Below are 25,695 nucleotides of genomic sequence, written 5' to 3' on the forward strand. Positions count from 1 at the left end.
TATGATAGAAAAACAGAACAGTCATGTGTGACAGAAAAACAGAACAGTCATGTATGACAAAAAACAGAACAGTCATGTGTTACAGAAAAACAGAACAGTCATGTATGACAGAAAAACAGAACAGTCATGTATGACAGAAAAACAGAACAGTCATGTGTGACAGAAAAACAGATGTGTCATGTATGATAGAAAAACAGAACAGTCATGTGTTACAGAAAAACAGAACAGTCATGTATGACAAAAAACAGAACAGTCATGTGTTACAGAAAAACAGAACAGTCATGTATGACAGAAAAACAGAACAGTCATGTATGACAGAAAAACAGAACAGTCATGTGTGACAGAAAAACAGAACTGTCATGTATGATAGAAAAACAGAACAGTCATGTGTGACAGAAAAACAGAACAGTCATGTGTGACAGAAAAACAGAACAGTCATGTGTGACAGAAAAACAGAACAGTCATGTATGATAGAAAAACAGAACAGTCATGTGTTACAGAAAAACAGAACAGTCATGTGTGACAGAAAAACAGAACAGTCATGTATGACAGAAAAACAGAACAGTCTTGTGTTACAGAAAAACAGAACAGTCATGTGTTACAGAAAAACAGAACAGTCATGTGTGACAGAAAAACAGAAGTCATGTATGACAGAAAAACAGAACAGTCATGTGTTACAGAAAAACAGAACAGTCATGTATGACAGAAAAACAGAACAGTCATGTATGACAGAAAAACAGAACAGTCTTGTGTTACAGAAAAACAGAACAGTCATGTGTTACAGAAAAACAGAAGTCATGTATGACAGAAAAACAGAACAGTCATGTGTTACAGAAAAACAGAACAGTCATGTATGACAGAAAAACAGAACAGTCATGTATGACAGAAAAACAGAACAGTCTTGTGTTACAGAAAAACAGAACAGTCATGTGTTACAGAAAAACAGAACAGTCATGTGTGACAGAAAAACAGAAGTCATGTATGACAGAAAAACAGAACAGTCATGTGTTACAGAAAAACAGAACAGTCATGTATGACAGAAAAACAGTCATGTATGATAGAAAAACAGTCATGTATGACAGAAAAACAGAACAGTCATGTGTTACAGAAAAACAGAACAGTCATGTGTTACAGAAAAACAGAACAGTCATGTGTTACAGAAAAACAGAACAGTCATGTATGACAGAAAAACAGAACAGTCATGTGTGACAGAAAAACAGAACAGTCATGTGTTACAGAAAAACAGAACAGTCATGTGTTACAGAAAAACAGAAGTCATGTATGACAGAAACACAGAACAGTCATGTGTTACAGAAAAACAAAACAGTCATGTGTTACAGAAAAACAGAACAGTCATGTATGATAGAAAAACAGAACAGTCATGTGTTACAGAAAAACAGAACAGTCATGTATGATAGAAAAACAGAACAGTCATGTGTTACAGAAAAACAGAACAGTCATGTGTGACAGAAAAACAGAACAGTCATGTGTTACAGAAAAACAGAACAGTCATGTGTTACAGAAAAACAGAACTGTCATGTATGATAGAAAAACAGAACAGTCATGTATGACAGAAAAACAGAACAGTCTTGTGTTACAGAAAAACAGAACAGTCATGTGTTACAGAAAAACAGAACAGTCATGTGTGACAGAAAAACAGAAGTCATGTATGACAGAAAAACAGAACAGTCATGTGTTACAGAAAAACAGAACAGTCATGTATGACAGAAAAACAGAAAAGTCATGTATGACAGAAAAACAGAACAGTCTTGTGTTACAGAAAAACAGAACAGTCATGTGTTACAGAAAAACAGAACAGTCATGTGTGACAGAAAAACAGAAGTCATGTATGACAGAAAAACAGAACAGTCATGTGTTACAGAAAAACAGAACAGTCATGTATGACAGAAAAACAGTCATGTATGATAGAAAAACAGTCATATATGACAGAAAAACAGAACAGTCATGTGTTACAGAAAAACAGAACAGTCATGTGTTACAGAAAAACAGAACAGTCATGTATGACAGAAAAACAGAACAGTCATGTATGACAGAAAAACAGAACAGTCATGTGTGACAGAAAAAAAGGACAGTCATGTGTGACAGAAAAACAGAACAGTCATGTGTGACAGAAAAACAGAAGTCATGTGTGACAGAAAAACAGAACAGTCATGTGTGACAGAAAAACAGAACAGTCATGTGTGATAGAAAAACAGAACAGTCATGTGTGACAGAAAAACATAACAGTCATGTGTGACAGAAAAACAGAACAGTCATGTGTGACAGAAAAACAGAACAGTCATGTGTTACAGAAAAACAGAACAGTCATGTGTGACAGAAAAACAGAACAGTCATGTGTGATAGAAAAACAGAACAGTCATGTGTGACAGAAAAAAGGAGAGTCATGTGTTACAGAAAAACAGACCAGTCATGTGTGACAGAAAAACAGAACAGTCATGTATGACAGAAAAACAGACCAGTCATGTATGACAGAAAAACAGACCAGTCATGTATGACAAAAAACAGAACAGTCATGTGTTACAGAAAAACAGAACTGTCATGTATGATAGAAAAACAGAACAGTCATGTGTGACAGAAAAACAGAACAGTCATGTATGACAAAAAACAGAACAGTCATGTGTTACAGAAAAACAGAACAGTCATGTATGACAGAAAAACAGAACAGTCATGTATGACAGAAAAACAGAACAGTCATGTGTGACAGAAAAACAGATGTGTCATGTATGATAGAAAAACAGAACAGTCATGTGTTACAGAAAAACAGAACAGTCATGTATGACAAAAAACAGAACAGTCATGTGTTACAGAAAAACAGAACAGTCATGTATGACAGAAAAACAGAACAGTCATGTATGACAGAAAAACAGAACAGTCATGTGTGACAGAAAAACAGAACTGTCATGTATGATAGAAAAACAGAACAGTCATGTGTGACAGAAAAACAGAACAGTCATGTGTGACAGAAAAACAGAACAGTCATGTGTGACAGAAAAACAGAACAGTCATGTATGATAGAAAAACAGAACAGTCATGTGTTACAGAAAAACAGAACAGTCATGTGTGACAGAAAAACAGAACAGTCATGTATGACAGAAAAACAGAACAGTCTTGTGTTACAGAAAAACAGAACAGTCATGTGTTACAGAAAAACAGAACAGTCATGTGTGACAGAAAAACAGAACAGTCATGTATGACAGAAAAACAGAACAGTCATGTATGACAGAAAAACAGAACAGTCATGTGTGACAGAAAAACAGATGTGTCATGTATGATAGAAAAACAGAACAGTCATGTGTTACAGAAAAACAGAACAGTCATGTATGACAAAAAACAGAACAGTCATGTGTTACAGAAAAACAGAACTGTCATGTATGATAGAAAAACAGAACAGTCATGTGTGACAGAAAAACAGAACAGTCATGTATGACAAAAAACAGAACAGTCATGTGTTACAGAAAAACAGAACAGTCATGTATGACAGAAAAACAGAACAGTCATGTATGACAGAAAAACAGAACAGTCATGTGTGACAGAAAAACAGATGTGTCATGTATGATAGAAAAACAGAACAGTCATGTGTTACAGAAAAACAGAACAGTCATGTATGACAAAAAACAGAACAGTCATGTGTTACAGAAAAACAGAACAGTCATGTATGACAGAAAAACAGAACAGTCATGTATGACAGAAAAACAGAACAGTCATGTGTGACAGAAAAACAGAACTGTCATGTATGATAGAAAAACAGAACAGTCATGTGTGACAGAAAAACAGAACAGTCATGTGTGACAGAAAAACAGAACAGTCATGTGTGACAGAAAAACAGAACAGTCATGTATGATAGAAAAACAGAACAGTCATGTGTTACAGAAAAACAGAACAGTCATGTGTGACAGAAAAACAGAACAGTCATGTATGACAGAAAAACAGAACAGTCTTGTGTTACAGAAAAACAGAACAGTCATGTGTTACAGAAAAACAGAACAGTCATGTGTGACAGAAAAACAGAAGTCATGTATGACAGAAAAACAGAACAGTCATGTGTTACAGAAAAACAGAACAGTCATGTATGACAGAAAAACAGAACAGTCATGTATGACAGAAAAACAGAACAGTCTTGTGTTACAGAAAAACAGAACAGTCATGTGTTACAGAAAAACAGAAGTCATGTATGACAGAAAAACAGAACAGTCATGTGTTACAGAAAAACAGAACAGTCATGTATGACAGAAAAACAGAACAGTCATGTATGACAGAAAAACAGAACAGTCTTGTGTTACAGAAAAACAGAACAGTCATGTGTTACAGAAAAACAGAACAGTCATGTGTGACAGAAAAACAGAAGTCATGTATGACAGAAAAACAGAACAGTCATGTGTTACAGAAAAACAGAACAGTCATGTATGACAGAAAAACAGTCATGTATGATAGAAAAACAGTCATGTATGACAGAAAAACAGAACAGTCATGTGTTACAGAAAAACAGAACAGTCATGTGTTACAGAAAAACAGAACAGTCATGTGTTACAGAAAAACAGAACAGTCATGTATGACAGAAAAACAGAACAGTCATGTGTGACAGAAAAACAGAACAGTCATGTGTTACAGAAAAACAGAACAGTCATGTGTTACAGAAAAACAGAAGTCATGTATGACAGAAACACAGAACAGTCATGTGTTACAGAAAAACAAAACAGTCATGTGTTACAGAAAAACAGAACAGTCATGTATGATAGAAAAACAGAACAGTCATGTGTTACAGAAAAACAGAACAGTCATGTATGATAGAAAAACAGAACAGTCATGTGTTACAGAAAAACAGAACAGTCATGTGTGACAGAAAAACAGAACAGTCATGTGTTACAGAAAAACAGAACAGTCATGTGTTACAGAAAAACAGAACTGTCATGTATGATAGAAAAACAGAACAGTCATGTATGACAGAAAAACAGAACAGTCTTGTGTTACAGAAAAACAGAACAGTCATGTGTTACAGAAAAACAGAACAGTCATGTGTGACAGAAAAACAGAAGTCATGTATGACAGAAAAACAGAACAGTCATGTGTTACAGAAAAACAGAACAGTCATGTATGACAGAAAAACAGAAAAGTCATGTATGACAGAAAAACAGAACAGTCTTGTGTTACAGAAAAACAGAACAGTCATGTGTTACAGAAAAACAGAACAGTCATGTGTGACAGAAAAACAGAAGTCATGTATGACAGAAAAACAGAACAGTCATGTGTTACAGAAAAACAGAACAGTCATGTATGACAGAAAAACAGTCATGTATGATAGAAAAACAGTCATATATGACAGAAAAACAGAACAGTCATGTGTTACAGAAAAACAGAACAGTCATGTGTTACAGAAAAACAGAACAGTCATGTATGACAGAAAAACAGAACAGTCATGTATGACAGAAAAACAGAACAGTCATGTGTGACAGAAAAAAAGGACAGTCATGTGTGACAGAAAAACAGAACAGTCATGTGTGACAGAAAAACAGAAGTCATGTGTGACAGAAAAACAGAACAGTCATGTGTGACAGAAAAACAGAACAGTCATGTGTGATAGAAAAACAGAACAGTCATGTGTGACAGAAAAACATAACAGTCATGTGTGACAGAAAAACAGAACAGTCATGTGTGACAGAAAAACAGAACAGTCATGTGTTACAGAAAAACAGAACAGTCATGTGTGACAGAAAAACAGAACAGTCATGTGTGATAGAAAAACAGAACAGTCATGTGTGACAGAAAAAAGGAGAGTCATGTGTTACAGAAAAACAGACCAGTCATGTGTGACAGAAAAACAGAACAGTCATGTATGACAGAAAAACAGAACAGTCATGTATGACAGAAAAACAGAACAGTCATGTGTGATAGAAAAACAGAACAGTCATGTGTGACAGAAAAACAGAACAGTCATGTATGATAGAAAAACAGAACAGTCATGTGTGATAGAAAAACAGAACAGTCATGTGTTACAGAAAAACAGAACAGTCATGTGTGACAGAAAAACAGAACAGTCATGTGTGACAGAAAAACAGAACAGTCATGTATGACAGAAAAACAGAACAGTCATGTGTGACAGAAAAACAGAACTGTCATGTATGATAGAAAAACAGAACAGTCATGTGTGACAGAAAAACAGACCAGTCATGTATGACAGAAAAACAGAACAGTCATGTATGACAGAAAAACAGAACAGTCATGTGTGACAGAAAAACAGAACTGTCATGTATGATAGAAAAACAGAACAGTCATGTGTGACAGAAAAACAGAACAGTCATGTATGATAGAAAAACAGAACAGTCATGTGTTACAGAAAAACAGAACAGTCATGTGTGACAGAAAAACAGAACAGTCATGTGTTACAGAAAAACAGAACAGTCATGTGTTACAGAAAAACAGAACAGTCATGTGTGACAGAAAAACAGAACAGTCATGTATGACAGAAAAACAGAACAGTCATGTGTGACAGAAAAACAGAACAGTCATGTATGATAGAAAAACAGTCATGTATGACAGAAAAACAGAACAGTCATGTGTTACAGAAAAACAGAACAGTCATGTGTTACAGAAAAACAGAACAGTCATGTGTGACAGAAAAACAGAACAGTCATGTGTTACAGAAAAACAGGACAGTCATGTATGACAGAAAAACAGAACAGTCATGTGTGACAGAAAAACAGAACAGTCATGTGTGACAGAAAAACAGACCAGTCATGTATGACAGAAAAACAGACCAGTCATGTATGACAAAAAACAGAACAGTCATGTGTTACAGAAAAACCGAACAGTCATGTGTGACAGAAAAACAGAACAGTCATGTGTGACAGAAAAACAGAACAGTCATGTGTTACAGAAAAACAGAACAGTGATGTATGACAGAAAAACAGAACAGTCATGTGTGATAGAAAAACAGAACAGTCATGTGTGATAGAAAAACAGAACAGTCATGTGTGACAGAAAAACAGAAAAGTCATGTGTGACAGAAAAACAGAACAGTCATGTGTGACAGAAAAACAGAACAGTCATGTATGACAGAAAAACAGAACAGTCATGTGTGATAGAAAAACAGAACAGTCATGTGTTACAGAAAAACAGAACAGTCATGTATGACAGAAAAACAGAACAGTCATGTGTGACAGAAAAACAGTCATGTGTTACAGAAAAACAGAACAGTCATGTATGACAGAAAAACAGTCATGTATGATAGAAAAACAGTCATGTATGACAGAAAAACAGAACAGTCATGTGTTACAGAAAAACAGAACAGTGATGTATGACAGATAAACAGAACAGTCATGTGTTACAGAAAAACAGAACAGTCATGTATGACAGAAAAACAGAACAGTCATGTGTGACAGAAAAACAGTCATGTATGATAGAAAAACAGTCATGTATGACAGAAAAACAGAACAGTCATGTGTTACAGAAAAACAGAACAGTCATGTGTTACAGAAAAACAGAACAGTCATGTATGACAGAAAAACAGAACAGTCATGTGTGACAGAAAAACAGAACAGTCATGTGTGACAGAAAAACAGTCATGTGTGACAGAAAAACAGAACAGTCATGTGTTACAGAAAAACAGAACAGTCATGTATGACAGAAAAACAGAACAGTCATGTGTTACAGAAAAACAGAACAGTCATGTGTTACAGAAAAACAGAACAGTCATGTATGACAGAAAAACAGAACACTCATGTGTTACAGAAAAACAGAACAGTCATGTATGACAGAAAAACAGAACAGTCATGTGTGACAGAAAAACAGAACAGTCATGTGTGACAGAAAAACAGAACAGTCATGTATGACAGAAAAACAGAACAGTCATGTGTGACAGAAAAACAGTCATGTGTTACAGAAAAACAGAACAGTCATGTATGACAGAAAAACAGAACAGTCATGTATGACAGAAAAACAGTCATGTATGACAGAAAAACAGAACAGTCATGTGTTACAGAAAAACAGAACAGTGATGTATGACAGAAAAACAGAACAGTCATGTGTGACAGAAAAACAGAACAGTCATGTATGACAGAAAAACAGACCAGTCATGTGTGACAGAAAAACAGAACAGTCATGTGTGACAGAAAAACAGACCAGTCATGTATGACAGAAAAACAGACCAGTCATGTATGACAAAAAACAGAACAGTCATGTGTTACAGAAAAACAGAACTGTCATGTATGATAGAAAAACAGAACAGTCATGTGTGACAGAAAAACAGAACAGTCATGTATGACAAAAAACAGAACAGTCATGTGTTACAGAAAAACAGAACAGTCATGTATGACAGAAAAACAGAACAGTCATGTGTGACAGAAAAACAGTCATGTATGATAGAAAAACAGTCATGTATGACAGAAAAACAGAACAGTCATGTGTTACAGAAAAACAGAACAGTCATTTGTTACAGAAAAACAGAACAGTCATGTATGACAGAAAAACAGAACAGTCATGTGTGACAGAAAAACAGAACAGTCATGTGTGACAGAAAAACAGTCATGTGTGACAGAAAAACAGAACAGTCATGTATGACAGAAAAACAGAACAGTCATGTGTTACAGAAAAACAGAACAGTCATGTGTGACAGAAAAACAGAACAGTCATGTATGACAGAAAAACAGAACAGTCATGTGTGACAGAAAAACAGAACTGTCATGTATGATAGAAAAACAGAACAGTCATGTGTTACAGAAAAACAGAACAGTCATGTGTTACAGAAAAACAGACCAGTCATGTATGACAGAAAAACAGAACAGTCATGTGTGACAGAAAAACAGAACAGTCATGTGTGATAGAAAAACAGAACAGTCATGTGTGACAGAAAAAAGGAGAGTCATGTGTTACAGAAAAACAGACCAGTCATGTGTGACAGAAAAACAGAACAGTCATGTATGACAGAAAAACAGAACAGTCATGTGTGACAGAAAAACAGAACTGTCATGTATGATAGAAAAACAGAACAGTCATGTGTGACAGAAAAACAGACCAGTCATGTATGACAGAAAAACAGAACAGTCATGTATGACAGAAAAACAGAACAGTCATGTGTGACAGAAAAACAGAACAGTCATGTGTGACAGAAAAACAGAACAGTCATGTGTGACAGAAAAACAGAACAGTCATGTATGATAGAAAAACAGAACAGTCATGTGTTACAGAAAAACAGAACAGTCATGTGTGACAGAAAAACAGAAGTCATGTGTGACAGAAAAACAGAACAGTCATGTGTTACAGAAAAACAGAACAGTCATGTGTGACAGAAAAACAGAACAGTCATGTATGACAGAAAAACAGAACAGTCATGTGTGACAGAAAAACAGAACAGTCATGTATGATAGAAAAACAGTCATGTATGACAGAAAAACAGAACAGTCATGTGTTACAGAAAAACAGAACAGTCATGTGTTACAGAAAAACAGAACAGTCATGTGTGACAGAAAAACAGAACAGTCATGTGTGACAGAAAAACAGAACAGTCATGTGTGACAGAAAAACAGAACAGTCATGTGTTACAGAAAAACAGAACAGTCATGTGTTACAGAAAAACAGAACAGTCATGTGTTACAGAAAAACAGAACAGTCATGTATGACAGAAAAACAGAACAGTCATGTATGACAGAAAAACAGAACAGTCATGTGTTACAGAAAAACAGGACAGTCATGTATGACAGAAAAACAGAACAGTCATGTGTGACAGAAAAACAGAACAGTCATGTATGACAGAAAAACAGACCAGTCATGTGTGACAGAAAAACAGAACAGTCATGTGTGACAGAAAAACAGACCAGTCATGTATGACAGAAAAACAGACCAGTCATGTATGACAAAAAACAGAACAGTCATGTGTTACAGAAAAACAGAACTGTCATGTATGATAGAAAAACAGAACAGTCATGTGTGACAGAAAAACAGAACAGTCATGTATGACAAAAAACAGAACAGTCATGTGTTACAGAAAAACAGAACAGTCATGTATGACAGAAAAACAGAACAGTCATGTATGACAGAAAAACAGAACAGTCATGTGTGACAGAAAAACAGATGTGTCATGTATGATAGAAAAACAGAACAGTCATGTGTTACAGAAAAACAGAACAGTCATGTATGACAAAAAACAGAACAGTCATGTGTTACAGAAAAACAGAACAGTCATGTATGACAGAAAAACAGAACAGTCATGTATGACAGAAAAACAGAACAGTCATGTGTGACAGAAAAACAGAACTGTCATGTATGATAGAAAAACAGAACAGTCATGTGTGACAGAAAAACAGAACAGTCATGTGTGACAGAAAAACAGAACAGTCATGTGTGACAGAAAAACAGAACAGTCATGTATGATAGAAAAACAGAACAGTCATGTGTTACAGAAAAACAGAACAGTCATGTGTGACAGAAAAACAGAACAGTCATGTATGACAGAAAAACAGAACAGTCTTGTGTTACAGAAAAACAGAACAGTCATGTGTTACAGAAAAACAGAACAGTCATGTGTGACAGAAAAACAGAAGTCATGTATGACAGAAAAACAGAACAGTCATGTGTTACAGAAAAACAGAACAGTCATGTATGACAGAAAAACAGAACAGTCATGTATGACAGAAAAACAGAACAGTCTTGTGTTACAGAAAAACAGAACAGTCATGTGTTACAGAAAAACAGAACAGTCATGTGTGACAGAAAAACAGAAGTCATGTATGACAGAAAAACAGAACAGTCATGTGTTACAGAAAAACAGAACAGTCATGTATGACAGAAAAACAGTCATGTATGATAGAAAAACAGTCATGTATGACAGAAAAACAGAACAGTCATGTGTTACAGAAAAACAGAACAGTCATGTGTTACAGAAAAACCGAACAGTCATGTCTGATAGAAAAACAGAACAGTCATGTGTTACAGAAAAACAGAACAGTCATGTGTGACAGAAAAACAGAAGTCATGTATGACAGAAAAACAGAACAGTCATGTGTGACAGAAAAACAGAACAGTCATGTATGATAGAAAAACAGTCATGTATGACAGAAAAACAGAACAGTCATGTGTTACAGAAAAACAGAACAGTCATGTGTTACAGAAAAACAGAACAGTCATGTGTGACAGAAAAACAGAACAGTCATGTGTGACAGAAAAACAGAACAGTCATGTGTGACAGAAAAACAGAACAGTCATGTGTGACAGAAAAACAGAACAGTCATGTGTTACAGAAAAACAGAACAGTCATGTGTTACAGAAAAACAGAACAGTCATGTATGACAGAAAAACAGAACAGTCATGTATGACAGAAAAACAGAACAGTCATGTGTTACAGAAAAACAGGACAGTCATGTATGACAGAAAAACAGAACAGTCATGTGTGACAGAAAAACAGAACAGTCATGTATGACAGAAAAACAGACCAGTCATGTGTGACAGAAAAACAGAACAGTCATGTGTGACAGAAAAACAGACCAGTCATGTATGACAAAAAACAGAACAGTCATGTGTTACAGAAAAACAGAACTGTCATGTATGATAGAAAAACAGAACAGTCATGTGTGACAGAAAAACAGACCAGTCATGTATGACAGAAAAACAGAACAGTCATGTATGACAGAAAAACAGAACAGTCATGTGTGACAGAAAAACAGAAGTCATGTATGATAGAAAAACAGAACAGTCTTGTGTTACAGAAAAACAGAACAGTCATGTGTTACAGAAAAACAGAACAGTCATGTGTGACAGAAAAACAGAAGTCATGTATGACAGAAAAACAGAACAGTCATGTGTTACAGAAAAACAGAACAGTCATGTATGACAGAAAAACAGAACAGTCATGTATGACAGAAAAACAGAACAGTCTTGTGTTACAGAAAAACAGAACAGTCATGTGTTACAGAAAAACAGAACAGTCATGTGTGACAGAAAAACAGAAGTCATGTATGACAGAAAAACAGAACAGTCATGTGTTACAGAAAAACAGAACAGTCATGTATGACAGAAAAACAGTCATGTATGATAGAAAAACAGTCATGTATGACAGAAAAACAGAACAGTCATGTGTTACAGAAAAACAGAACAGTCATGTGTTACAGAAAAACAGAACAGTCATGTGTTACAGAAAAACAGAACAGTCATGTATGACAGAAAAACAGAACAGTCATGTGTGACAGAAAAACAGAACAGTCATGTGTTACAGAAAAACAGAACAGTCATGTGTTACAGAAAAACAGAAGTCATGTATGACAGAAACACAGAACAGTCATGTGTTACAGAAAAACAAAACAGTCATGTGTTACAGAAAAACAGAACAGTCATGTATGATAGAAAAACAGAACAGTCATGTGTTACAGAAAAACAGAACAGTCATGTATGATAGAAAAACAGAACAGTCATGTGTTACAGAAAAACAGAACAGTCATGTGTGACAGAAAAACAGAACAGTCATGTGTTACAGAAAAACAGAACAGTCATGTGTTACAGAAAAACAGAACTGTCATGTATGATAGAAAAACAGAACAGTCATGTATGACAGAAAAACAGAACAGTCTTGTGTTACAGAAAAACAGAACAGTCATGTGTTACAGAAAAACAGAACAGTCATGTGTGACAGAAAAACAGAAGTCATGTATGACAGAAAAACAGAACAGTCATGTGTTACAGAAAAACAGAACAGTCATGTATGACAGAAAAACAGAAAAGTCATGTATGACAGAAAAACAGAACAGTCTTGTGTTACAGAAAAACAGAACAGTCATGTGTTACAGAAAAACAGAACAGTCATGTGTGACAGAAAAACAGAAGTCATGTATGACAGAAAAACAGAACAGTCATGTGTTACAGAAAAACAGAACAGTCATGTATGACAGAAAAACAGTCATGTATGATAGAAAAACAGTCATATATGACAGAAAAACAGAACAGTCATGTGTTACAGAAAAACAGAACAGTCATGTGTTACAGAAAAACAGAACAGTCATGTATGACAGAAAAACAGAACAGTCATGTATGACAGAAAAACAGAACAGTCATGTGTGACAGAAAAACAGAACAGTCATGTGTGACAGAAAAACAGAACAGTCATGTGTGACAGAAAAACAGAAGTCATGTGTGACAGAAAAACAGAACAGTCATGTGTGACAGAAAAACAGAACAGTCATGTGTGATAGAAAAACAGAACAGTCATGTGTGACAGAAAAACATAACAGTCATGTGTGACAGAAAAACAGAACAGTCATGTGTGACAGAAAAACAGAACAGTCATGTGTTACAGAAAAACAGAACAGTCATGTGTGACAGAAAAACAGAACAGTCATGTGTGATAGAAAAACAGAACAGTCATGTGTGACAGAAAAAAGGAGAGTCATGTGTTACAGAAAAACAGACCAGTCATGTGTGACAGAAAAACAGAACAGTCATGTATGACAGAAAAACAGAACAGTCATGTATGACAGAAAAACAGAACAGTCATGTGTGATAGAAAAACAGAACAGTCATGTGTGACAGAAAAACAGAACAGTCATGTATGATAGAAAAACAGAACAGTCATGTGTGATAGAAAAACAGAACAGTCATGTGTTACAGAAAAACAGAACAGTCATGTGTGACAGAAAAACAGAACAGTCATGTGTGACAGAAAAACAGAACAGTCATGTATGACAGAAAAACAGAACAGTCATGTGTGACAGAAAAACAGAACTGTCATGTATGATAGAAAAACAGAACAGTCATGTGTGACAGAAAAACAGACCAGTCATGTATGACAGAAAAACAGAACAGTCATGTATGACAGAAAAACAGAACAGTCATGTGTGACAGAAAAACAGAACTGTCATGTATGATAGAAAAACAGAACAGTCATGTGTGACAGAAAAACAGAACAGTCATGTATGATAGAAAAACAGAACAGTCATGTGTTACAGAAAAACAGAACAGTCATGTGTGACAGAAAAACAGAAGTCATGTGTGACAGAAAAACAGAACAGTCATGTGTTACAGAAAAACAGAACAGTCATGTGTGACAGAAAAACAGAACAGTCATGTATGACAGAAAAACAGAACAGTCATGTGTGACAGAAAAACAGAACAGTCATGTATGATAGAAAAACAGTCATGTATGACAGAAAAACAGAACAGTCATGTGTTACAGAAAAACAGAACAGTCATGTGTTACAGAAAAACAGAACAGTCATGTGTGACAGAAAAACAGAACAGTCATGTGTTACAGAAAAACAGGACAGTCATGTATGACAGAAAAACAGAACAGTCATGTGTGACAGAAAAACAGAACAGTCATGTGTGACAGAAAAACAGACCAGTCATGTATGACAGAAAAACAGACCAGTCATGTATGACAAAAAACAGAACAGTCATGTGTTACAGAAAAACCGAACAGTCATGTGTGACAGAAAAACAGAACAGTCATGTGTGACAGAAAAACAGAACAGTCATGTGTTACAGAAAAACAGAACAGTGATGTATGACAGAAAAACAGAACAGTCATGTGTGATAGAAAAACAGAACAGTCATGTGTGATAGAAAAACAGAACAGTCATGTGTGACAGAAAAACAGAAAAGTCATGTGTGACAGAAAAACAGAACAGTCATGTGTGACAGAAAAACAGAACAGTCATGTATGACAGAAAAACAGAACAGTCATGTGTGATAGAAAAACAGAACAGTCATGTGTTACAGAAAAACAGAACAGTCATGTATGACAGAAAAACAGAACAGTCATGTGTGACAGAAAAACAGTCATGTGTTACAGAAAAACAGAACAGTCATGTATGACAGAAAAACAGTCATGTATGATAGAAAAACAGTCATGTATGACAGAAAAACAGAACAGTCATGTGTTACAGAAAAACAGAACAGTGATGTATGACAGAAAAACAGAACAGTCATGTGTTACAGAAAAACAGAACAGTCATGTATGACAGAAAAACAGAACAGTCATGTGTGACAGAAAAACAGTCATGTATGATAGAAAAACAGTCATGTATGACAGAAAAACAGAACAGTCATGTGTTACAGAAAAACAGAACAGTCATGTGTTACAGAAAAACAGAACAGTCATGTATGACAGAAAAACAGAACAGTCATGTGTGACAGAAAAACAGAACAGTCATGTGTGACAGAAAAACAGTCATGTGTGACAGAAAAACAGAACAGTCATGTGTTACAGAAAAACAGAACAGTCATGTATGACAGAAAAACAGAACAGTCATGTGTTACAGAAAAACAGAACAGTCATGTATGACAGAAAAACAGAACACTCATGTGTGACAGAAAAACAGTCATGTATGATAGAAAAACAGTCATGTATGACAGAAAAACAGAACAGTCATGTGTTACAGAAAAACAGAACAGTCATTTGTTACAGAAAAACAGAACAGTCATGTATGACAGAAAAACAGAACAGTCATGTGTGACAGAAAAACAGAACAGTCATGTGTGACAGAAAAACAGTCATGTGTGACAGAAAAACAGAACAGTCATGTGTTACAGAAAAACAGAACAGTCATGTATGACAGAAAAACAGAACAGTCATGTGTTACAGAAAAACAGAACAGTCATGTGTTACAGAAAAACAGAACAGTCATGTATGACAGAAAAACAGAACACTCATGTGTTACAGAAAAACAGAACAGTCATGTATGACAGAAAAACAGAACAGTCATGTGTGACAGAAAAACAGAACAGTCATGTGTGACAGAAAAACAGTCATGTGTGACAGAAAAACAGAACAGTCATGTATGACAGAAAAACAGTCATGTATGATAGAAAAACAGTCATGTATGACAGAAAAACAGTCATGTATGACAGAAAAACAGAACAGTCATGTGTTACAGAAAAACAGAACAGTCATTTGTTACAGAAAAACAGAACAGTCATGTATGACAGAAAAACAGAACAGTCATGTGTGACAGAAAAACAGAACAGTCATGTGTGACAGAAAAACAGTCATGTGTGACAGAAAAACAGAACAGTCATGTGTTACAGAAAAACAGAACAGTCATGTATGACAGAAAAACAGAACAGTCATGTGTTACAGAAAAACAGAACAGTCATGTGTTACAGAAAAACAGAACAGTCATGTATGACAGAAAAACAGAACACTCATGTGTTACAGAAAAACAGAACAGTCATGTATGACAGAAAAACAGAACAGTCATGTGTGACAGAAAAACAGAACAGTCATGTGTGACAGAAAAACAGTCATGTGTGACAGAAAAACAGAACAGTCATGTATGACAGAAAAACAGTCATGTATGATAGAAAAACAGTCATGTATGACAGAAAAACAGTCATGTATGACAGAAAAACAGAACAGTCATGTGTTACAGAAAAACAGAACAGTCATGTATGACAGAAAAACAGTCATGTATGATAGAAAAACAGTCATGTATGACAGAAAAACAGAACAGTCATGTGTTACAGAAAAACAGAACAGTCATGTGTTACAGAAAAACAGAACAGTCATGTGTTACAGAAAAACAGAACAGTCATGTGTTACAGAAAAACAGAACAGTCATGTGTTACAGAAAAACAGAACAGTCATGTGTGACAGAAAAACAGAACAGTCATGTGTGACAGAAAAACAGTCATGTATGACAGAAAACAGAGTAGCTATGGTGGTTTTCAAGGCTGCCAGTGAAGCAGGTCATGGATGCTATTAACTCCTTTAGGTTTACAGCTTACATTTTAACACTAAAGCAAGATCCAGCTCTGTATTCCGAATAACCATCAAGCCACATTGTCTTTACCTTAATAAGAAGAAGGATTTGAAATAGTTTGGTTGGTGTCATAGTTTGTTCGAAAGGAAAATGGTGCTGATGTGTGAAGTGAATCTGATGAAGTTTGTCTTGTAGGACGGTTCTTCTTCTGTGGTCTGTGTCTGTGCTGCTGGTGGAGGGAGACCTGGACATCAATGGTTAGCTAACACCTCTCCTGCTTTATGATATAACTATGGCCTTACATCCATTAAAACACATTAAAACAGGGTTAGCATCTGATCAAAGGAGGATGTGTTTAGCCTCCGTCTGGTGGTAGTCTGTTTGGTGGTAGTCTATGTGGTGGTAGTCTGTGTGGTGGTAGTCTGTCTGGTGGTCTGTCTGGTGGTCTGTGTGGTGGTGGTCTGTTTGGTGGTAGTCTGTTTGGTGGTAGTCTGTCTGGTGGTCTGTGTGGTGGTGGTCTGTTTGGTGGTAGTCTATGTGGTGGTAGTTTGTCTGGTGGTCTGTGTGGTGGTAGTCTGCTTTCTTAGTAGGCTTTTCTCTTTTTGTTCGTATCCAGTGTAAAGTGTCCTTGCGTTCCTTGAAAGGCGCTATACAAAACCAAGTTGTTGTTGTTGTTGTTGTTGCTCGGTAAATTAAGTGGGTTCTAAATGTGTAGTCACATTTACTCAAAGCTTTTAACTAAAATCTAGACACTAAAACCACACTTTCATGTATGTTTCTCCAGATGGAGCTGTTCAGGCCATGTTCACAGGTAAATATTGAACTTGGTTAGTTAATCTTTATTTTACTTAATCTAACATAGTCTTGTAAAGTAGTCTAATGGGATTCTATTCTAGTCTACGCTCATGTGGTCTATTTTACTTTCTGCCTGCCCACCTAATCTGCCTGTCTTTCTCTCTCCATTAGATAAAGACTCTACCTCTGATGAAGCTCCTACAGGTGAGTTAGCAACTCTTATTTCCACCATACAATTATAATACAGCTTATGCTATATTATAATATCATTAATAATATTAACAACAACAACGATAATAATAATAAATATAGTCGCAAGTGGCAATGGGTTGGGTCCACACACTTAGATGAATAATGCCAAATATGAATCTCAGGAGGAGTAGAAGTTGAAGAAGAAGAAGAAAAATGAGATGAATGAGAATAACTTTAAGAACAAAGCTCGGTTTACAGGAAATGTCCTTGTCAGTATTTATGTTGCCATGCATTTCATCGGTATGGACATTTATGTGCCGGATCAACGTGCAGCATGGAACATTTTGAACTGGAATGGAGCTTTTACTGTGCAGAATGACAGAGCTAGAAATACAGTGGTTTTCAATTTTCATTTGAAGTTATCAGATTGACATAGCGCCAGCTACCATCCAAATGGCACCAAACTTGTCACGTTCACTCAGACAGCATATCTACTCTACGCATGTACTACACATTTGGTTGCAATATCACAAAGCATTTAGGATATATGACATTTTTTGTAATATAAGCCCCACCCACAGCATGGGACCAAACTTGAGGGCCAGTTCTAGTGAAATCATATCGGATATCAAAAATCAGAAAGAGTAACTTTTTGTGGCTTGGTCCAGAGGTGCTGTGTACCAAATTTGGTTACGATTGCTCAGACTCTGTAGGAGGAGAAGCCAAAACACAGATTTGGACAAAACTCAAAATGGCAGGAAATCTATAAAGGCACCTGGAACCACATAATCCAGGAGGGAGAAAAAAATTGTTTCTAAGACTTACAGTTCAAAAGTTATGAGCCAAAACCTAAAGGTCATTGTTACAGCGCCACTATCTGGCCATTTGATATATTTTTTCCGTCTGAGTAGTGGGCGAGATTTCCAACCTGTCTACCAAGTTTGGGAACTGTAGCTGTTACAGATTCTGAGACCCACACACGTGTAGGGCAGAGCAACAAGAAGAACTAGTCCTGCAGGCAGGTATCAACGGGGTCCAAGCATCCACGTTAGTCCCACCTGGTGGCCCGGAGTCCACGCAGGTGGGACCTGCAGGCCCACGGACCTGATGCAGACTGCGAGCCGAGAGCAGCACAGAGAGGTACATAGAGGGGGTATAAAGGCGTTGAGCAGGGAGGTTCAGCTGGGAGCAGCACAGAGGAGTGTATAGAGGGGGTATATAGAGGGGGTATAAAGGCGTTGAGCAGGGAGGTTCAGCTGGGAGCAGCACAGAGGAGTGTATAGAGGGGGTATATAGAGGGGGTATAAAGGCGTTGAGCAGTGAGGTTGAGCTGGGAGCAGCACAGAGGGGTATATAGAGGGGGTATATAGAGGGGGTATAAAGGTGTTGAGCAGGGAGGTTCAGCTGGGAGCAGCACAGAGGGGTATATAGAGGGGGTATATAGAGGGGGTATAAAGGTGTTGAGCAGTGAGGTTCAGCTGGGAGCAGCACAGAGGGGTATATAGAGGGGTATATAGAGGGGGTATAAAGGTGTTGAGCAGGGAGGTTCAGCTGGGAGCAGCACAGAGGGGTATATAGAGGGGGTATATAGAGGGGGTATAAAGGTGTTGAGCAGGGAGGTTCAGCTGGGAGCAGCACAGAGGAGTATATAGAGGGGGTATATAGAGGGGGTATAAAGGTGTTGAGCAGGGAGGTTCAGCTGGGAGCAGCACAGAGGAGTATATAGAGGGGGTATATAGAGGGGGTATAAAGGCGTTGAGCAGGGAGGTTCAGCTGGGAGCAGCACAGAGGAGTATATAGAGGGGGTATATAGAGGGGGTATAAATGTGTTGAGCAGGGAGGTTCAGCTGGGAGCAGCACAGAGGGGTATATAGAGGGGGTATATAGAGGGGGTATAAAGGTGTTGAGCAGTGATGTTGAGCTGGGAGCAGCACAGAGGGGTATATAGAGGGGGTATAAAGGTGTTGAGCAGTGAGGTTCAGCTGGGAGCAGCACAGAGGGGTATATAGAGGGGGTATATAGAGGGGGTATAAAGGTGTTGAGCAGTGAGGTTGAGCTGGGAGCAGCACAGAGGGGTATATAGAGGGGGTATATAGAGGTGGTATAAAGGTGTTGAGCAGTGAGGTTCAGCTGGGAGCAGCACAGAGGGGTATATAGAGGGGTATATAGAGGGGGTATAAAGGTGTTGAGCAGGGAGGTTCAGCTGGGAGCAGCACAGAGGGGTATATAGAGGAGGTATAAAGGTGCTGAGCAGGGAGGTTCAGCTGGGAGCTGCACAGAGGGGTATATAGAGGGGGTATATAGAGGGGGTATAAAGGTGTTGAGCAGTGAGGTTCAGCTGGGAGCAACACAGAGGGGTATATAGAGGGGGTATTAAGGTGTTGAGCAGTGAGTTTGAGCTGGGAGCAGCACAGAGGGGTATATAGAGGGGGTATATAGAGGGGGTATAAAGGTGTTGAGCAGTGAGTTTGAGCTGGGAGCAGCACAGAGGGGTATATAGAGGGGGTATAAAGGTGTTGAGCAGGGAGGCTCAGCAGCTGCAGTGTGACTGCTCATATCTAGCATTGGTGCCAGGACTGGGGAGCAGTGCAGCACAGCGTCACACAGGACGTGTGTGGTACAAGTTTCATAAAAAGGTCAATAAGCTTTGTGAACGGTCCCGTGTTTGAAGGTGGCCCATGGTCCCATGTACAAGAATCCTCTGTGACCAGTACACACTGTGCTCTGGTTAATGGTCCCATGTACAAGAATCCTCTGTGACCAGTACACACTGTGCTCTGGTTAATGGTCCCATGTACAAGAATCCTCTGTGACCAGTACACACTGTGCTCTGGTTAATGGTCCCATGTACAAGAATCCTCTGTGACCAGTACACACTGTAGCTCTGGTTAATGGTCCCATGTACATGAATCCTCTGTGACCAGTACACACTGTAGCTCTGGTTAATGGTCCCATGTACATGAATCCTCTGTGACCAGTACACACTGTGCTCTGGTTAATGGTCCCATGTACAAGAATCCTCTGTGACCAGTACACACTGTGCTCTGGTTAATGGTCCCATGTACAAGAATCCTCTGTGACCAGTACACACTGTGCTCTGGTTAATGGTCCCATGTACAAGAGTCCTCTGTGACCAGTACACACTGTAGCTCTGGTTAATGGTCCCATGTACAAGAATCCTCTGTGACCAGTACACACTGTAGCTCTGGTTAATGGTCCCGTGTACATGAATCCTCTGTGACCAGTACACACTGTAGCTCTGGTTAATGGTCCCGTGTACATGAATCCTCTGTGACCAGTACACACTGTGCTCTGGTTAATGGTCCCATGTACAAGAATCCTCTGTGACCAGTACACACTGTGCTCTGGTTAATGGTCCCATGTACAAGAATCCTCTGTGACCAGTACACACTGTGCTCTGGTTAATGGTCCCGTGTACAAGAATCCTCTGTGACCAGTACACACTGTGCTCTGGTTAATGGTCCCGTGTACAAGAATCCTCTGTGACCAGTACACACTGTCCTCTGGTTAATGGTCCCGTGTACAAGAATCCTCTGTGACCAGTACACACTGTGCTCTGGTTAATGGTCCCATGTACATGAATCCTCTGTGACCAGTACACACTGTGCTCTGGTTAATGGTCCCGTGTACATGAATCCTCTGTGACCAGTACACACTGTGCTCTGGTTAATGGTCCCATGTACAAGAATCCTCTGTGACCAGTACACACTGTAGCTCTGGTTAATGGTCCCATGTACAAGAATCCTCTGTGACCAGTACACACTGTAGCTCTGGTTAATGGTCCCATGTACAAGAATCCTCTGTGACCAGTACACACTGTAGCTCTGGTTAATGGTCCCATGTACAAGAATCCTGTGTGACCAGTACACACTGTAGCTCTGGTTAATGGTCCCATGTACATGAATCCTCTGTGACCAGTACACACTGTAGCTCTGGTTAATGGTCCCATGTACATGAATCCTCTGTGACCAGTACACACTGTAGCTCTGGTTAATGGTCCCGTGTACACGAATCCTCTGTGACCAGTACACACTGTAGCTCTGGTTAATGGTCCCGTGTACATGAATCCTCTGTGACCAGTACACACTGTAGCTCTGGTTAATGGTCCCGTGTACATGAATCCTCTGTGACCAGTACACACTGTAGCTCTGGTTAATGGTCCCGTGTACATGAATCCTCTGTGACCAGTACACACTGTGCTCTGGTTAATGGTCCCGTGTACAAGAATCCTCTGTGACCAGTACACACTGTAGCTCTGGTTAATGGTCCCATGTACATGAATCCTCTGTGACCAGTACACACTGTAGCTCTGGTTAATGGTCCCGTGTACATGAATCCTCTGTGACCAGTACACACTGTGCTCTGGTTAATGGTCCCATGTACATGAGTCCTCTGTGACCAGTACACACTGTGCTCTGGTTAATGGTCCCATGTACATGAGTCCTCTGTGACCAGTACACACTGTAGCTCTGGTTAATGGTCCCGTGTACATGAATCCTCTGTGACCAGTACACACTGTAGCTCTGGTTAATGGTCCCATGTACATGAATCCTCTGTGACCAGTACACACTGTAGCTCTGGTTAATGGTCCCGTGTACATGAATCCTCTGTGACCAGTACACACTGTGCTCTGGTTAATGGTCCCGTGTACATGAATCCTCTGTGACCAGTACACACTGTAGCTCTGGTTAATGGTCCCATGTACATGAATCCTCTGTGACCAGTACACACTGTGCTCTGGTTAATGGTCCCGTGTACATGAATCCTCTGTGACCAGTACACACTGTAGCTCTGGTTAATGGTCCCATGTACATGAGTCCTCTGTGACCAGTACACACTGTAGCTCTGGTTAATGGTCCCGTGTACATGAATCCTCTGTGACCAGTACACACTGTAGCTCTGGTTAATGGTCCCATGTACATGAATCCTCTGTGACCAGTACACACTGTAGCTCTGGTTAATGGTCCCGTGTACATGAGTCCTCTGTGACCAGTACACACTGTAGCTCTGGTTAATGGTCCCATGTACATGAATCCTCTGTGACCAGTACACACTGTAGCTCTGGTTAATGGTCCCATGTACATGAATCCTCTGTGACCAGTACACACTGTGCTCTGGTTAATGGTCCCATGTACATGAATCCTCTGTGACCAGTACACACTGTAGCTCTGGTTAATGGTCCCGTGTACATGAATCCTCTGTGACCAGTACACACTGTAGCTCTGGTTAATGGTCCCATGTACATGAATCCTCTGTGACCAGTACACACTGTAGCTCTGGTTAATGGTCCCATGTACATGAATCCTCTGTGACCAGTACACACTGTGCTCTGGTTAATGGTCCCATGTACATGAATCCTCTGTGACCAGTACACACTGTGCTCTGGTTAATGGTCCCGTGTACATGAACCTGGTGGTTGTTTGTAGTCATGACGCCACTGTATTGTTGATAAGATAAGATAAGATAACACGGGGGGGGGGGGGGAATTCAGGCATAGATAGTGGCAAGGCAAACAAGACATCACCATCATCATCATGAAGGTCACATCAACCATGGCTGCCTGGGCAGACAACAGCTGTCAGTAGCCCGGGCATATATACATTATAACGTCAGTAGGTATGAGACATGGGCTACAGGTTGTCAGGTATAAAGGATCGATAATAGATCTACGTCAGTAGGTATAGGTGGCTGAGGGAGCAAGAGGCAGGGGGGGCAGGGAAGGGGAGTAGTTGTGAGGGGGGTGCGCAAAAAGGAAAGTGAGCCCCTTCTTGTTTGCCATGGTGATGGACAGGTTGACGAACAGATCAGGCAGGAGTCTCTGTGGACGATGATGTTGGCAGATGACACTGTGATCTGTAGCGAGAGTAGGGTGCAGGTTGAGGAGAGCCTGGAGAGGCGGAGGTATGCACTGGAGAGAAGAGAAATCAGTAGGAGCAAGACGGAATACATATGGCTGAACAAGAGGGAGGACACTGGAATGGTGCACACATGTGGGCACTTTCCTCCACCTTTCTACATCACCCCGTCTTCCTCCCTCTTCCTGAAATATGTATTCACCACAGACATTTCCATCCTTTTCACAAAATCCACCACCATCTGTCCTTCCACATTTCTCTCCTGGACACCATACCTTCCCATCACCTCCTCATCACCTCTGTTCCCTTCACCAACATGCCCACTGAAGTCTGCTCCAATCACCACTCCCTCCTCCTTGGGTACCCTCTCCACCACGTCGTCCAACTCACTCCAGAATTCTTCTTTCTCCTCCATCTCACACCCAACTTGTGGGGCGTATGTGCTGATAACCGGCAGCAACACACCTTCCATTTCCAGCTTCATACTCATCACTCTGTCTGACACTCTCTTCACCTCCAGCACGCTCCTGACATACTCTTCCTTCAGAATGACCCCTACCCCATTTCTCCTCCCATTCACACCATGGTAGAAGAGTTTGAACCCACCTTCGATACTCCAAGGTATGCCTACCTTTCTTCTCTCCATCATGTCAGCCAGCTCTCTCCCTTTACCAGTCATAGTGCCAACATTCAAAGTTCTGACTCTCACCTCCAAACGCCTACCCTTCCTCCTCTCCCGCTGCCTCTGGACATGCCTTCCCCCTCTCCTTCTCCTTCGGCCAACAGTAGCATAGTTTCCACCGGCACCCTGCTGGCCAACAGTACCGGTGGTGTCGTTGGTAACCCGGGCCTCGACCGATGCGGTATGGAAATCCTATTTATGAGCCACATGTTTTATTCGGCAAAGATTTTACACCGGATGCCCTTCCTGATGCAACCCAACCCCTTTATTCTGGGCTGGGGACCGGTACTAAGAATGCACTGGCTTGTGCATCCTCAGTGACTGGGTCAGACACACACACACACACACACACACACACACACACACACACACACACACAGAAATCAAAAGAAAACAAAACACTGCTGTAAAGTGCAGTAACTAAACAAAGTTGGCGGTAGCGGATAATAATAAAAAATCAGAAAAAAATTAATAAAAGAATGTTCAGACAGCTTGCCTCATAGCTACACAATGTGTTCTAACCCTCCATAACGACCTTTAATCTGGAGTCATTTGTTTTCTAGAGGGTATGAATGCCATCTCCCCTGACCAGTCTGGTAAGAACCCTGAGCTCACATCAAACATCTGTGTTCTTCAGTGAGCCACACATCCACCATGATGCATGACAACAGGAACAAGGAACAATAACATGACACATCACAGCAGGAGCCAGACATAATAACATGATGCATCACAGCAGGAGCCAGACACAATAACATGACGCATCACAGCAGGAACCAGACACAATAACATGACGCATCACAGCAGGAACCAGACACAATAACATGATGCATCACAGCAGGAGCCAGACACAGTAACATGATGCATCACAGCAGGAACCAGACATAATAACATGATGCATCACAGCAGGAGCCAGACACAATAACATGATGCATCACAGCAGGAGCCAGACACAATAACATGATGCATCACAGCAGGAACCAGACACAATAACATGATGCATCACAGCAGGAACCAGACACAATAACATGATGCATCACAGCAGGAGCCAGACACAATAACATGATGCATCACAGCAGGAGCCAGACATAATAACATGATGCATCACAGCAGGAGCCAGACATAATAACATGATGCATCACAGCAGGAGCCAGACACAATAACATGATGCATCACAGCAGGAGCCAGACACAATAACATGACGCATCACAGCAGGAACCAGACACAATAACATGATGCATCACAGCAGGAACCAGACATAATAACATGATGCATCACAGCAGGAGCCAGACACAATAACATGATGCATCACAGCAGGAGCCAGACACAATAACATGATGCATCACAGCAGGAGCCAGACATAATAACATGATGCATCACAGCAGGAACCAGACACAATAACATGATGCATCACAGCAGGAACCAGACACAATAACATGATGCATCACAGCAG

General features: G+C 39.4%; 1 protein-coding gene across 2 annotated transcripts in view; it reads left to right on the forward strand.

The window, feature by feature from the left end:
- si:ch211-133n4.6 (uncharacterized protein LOC797776 homolog) overlaps positions 1-25,695 on the forward strand; it is a 90,235-nt gene that overhangs the window by 40,762 nt on the left and 23,778 nt on the right. For both annotated transcript variants that reach the window (XM_056298840.1, XM_056298841.1), the window contains exons 2-5: positions 16,893-16,954; positions 17,482-17,508; positions 17,664-17,696; positions 24,806-24,838. In XM_056298840.1, the coding sequence (XP_056154815.1) occupies positions 16,893-16,954; positions 17,482-17,508; positions 17,664-17,696; positions 24,806-24,838 (155 nt within the window). The remainder of the gene's footprint in view (positions 1-16,892; positions 16,955-17,481; positions 17,509-17,663; positions 17,697-24,805; positions 24,839-25,695) is intronic.

The sequence above is a fragment of the Lampris incognitus genome, chromosome 18 (assembly GCF_029633865.1).
Source record: "Lampris incognitus isolate fLamInc1 chromosome 18, fLamInc1.hap2, whole genome shotgun sequence".
Classification (NCBI taxonomy): Eukaryota; Metazoa; Chordata; class Actinopteri; order Lampriformes; family Lampridae; genus Lampris; species Lampris incognitus.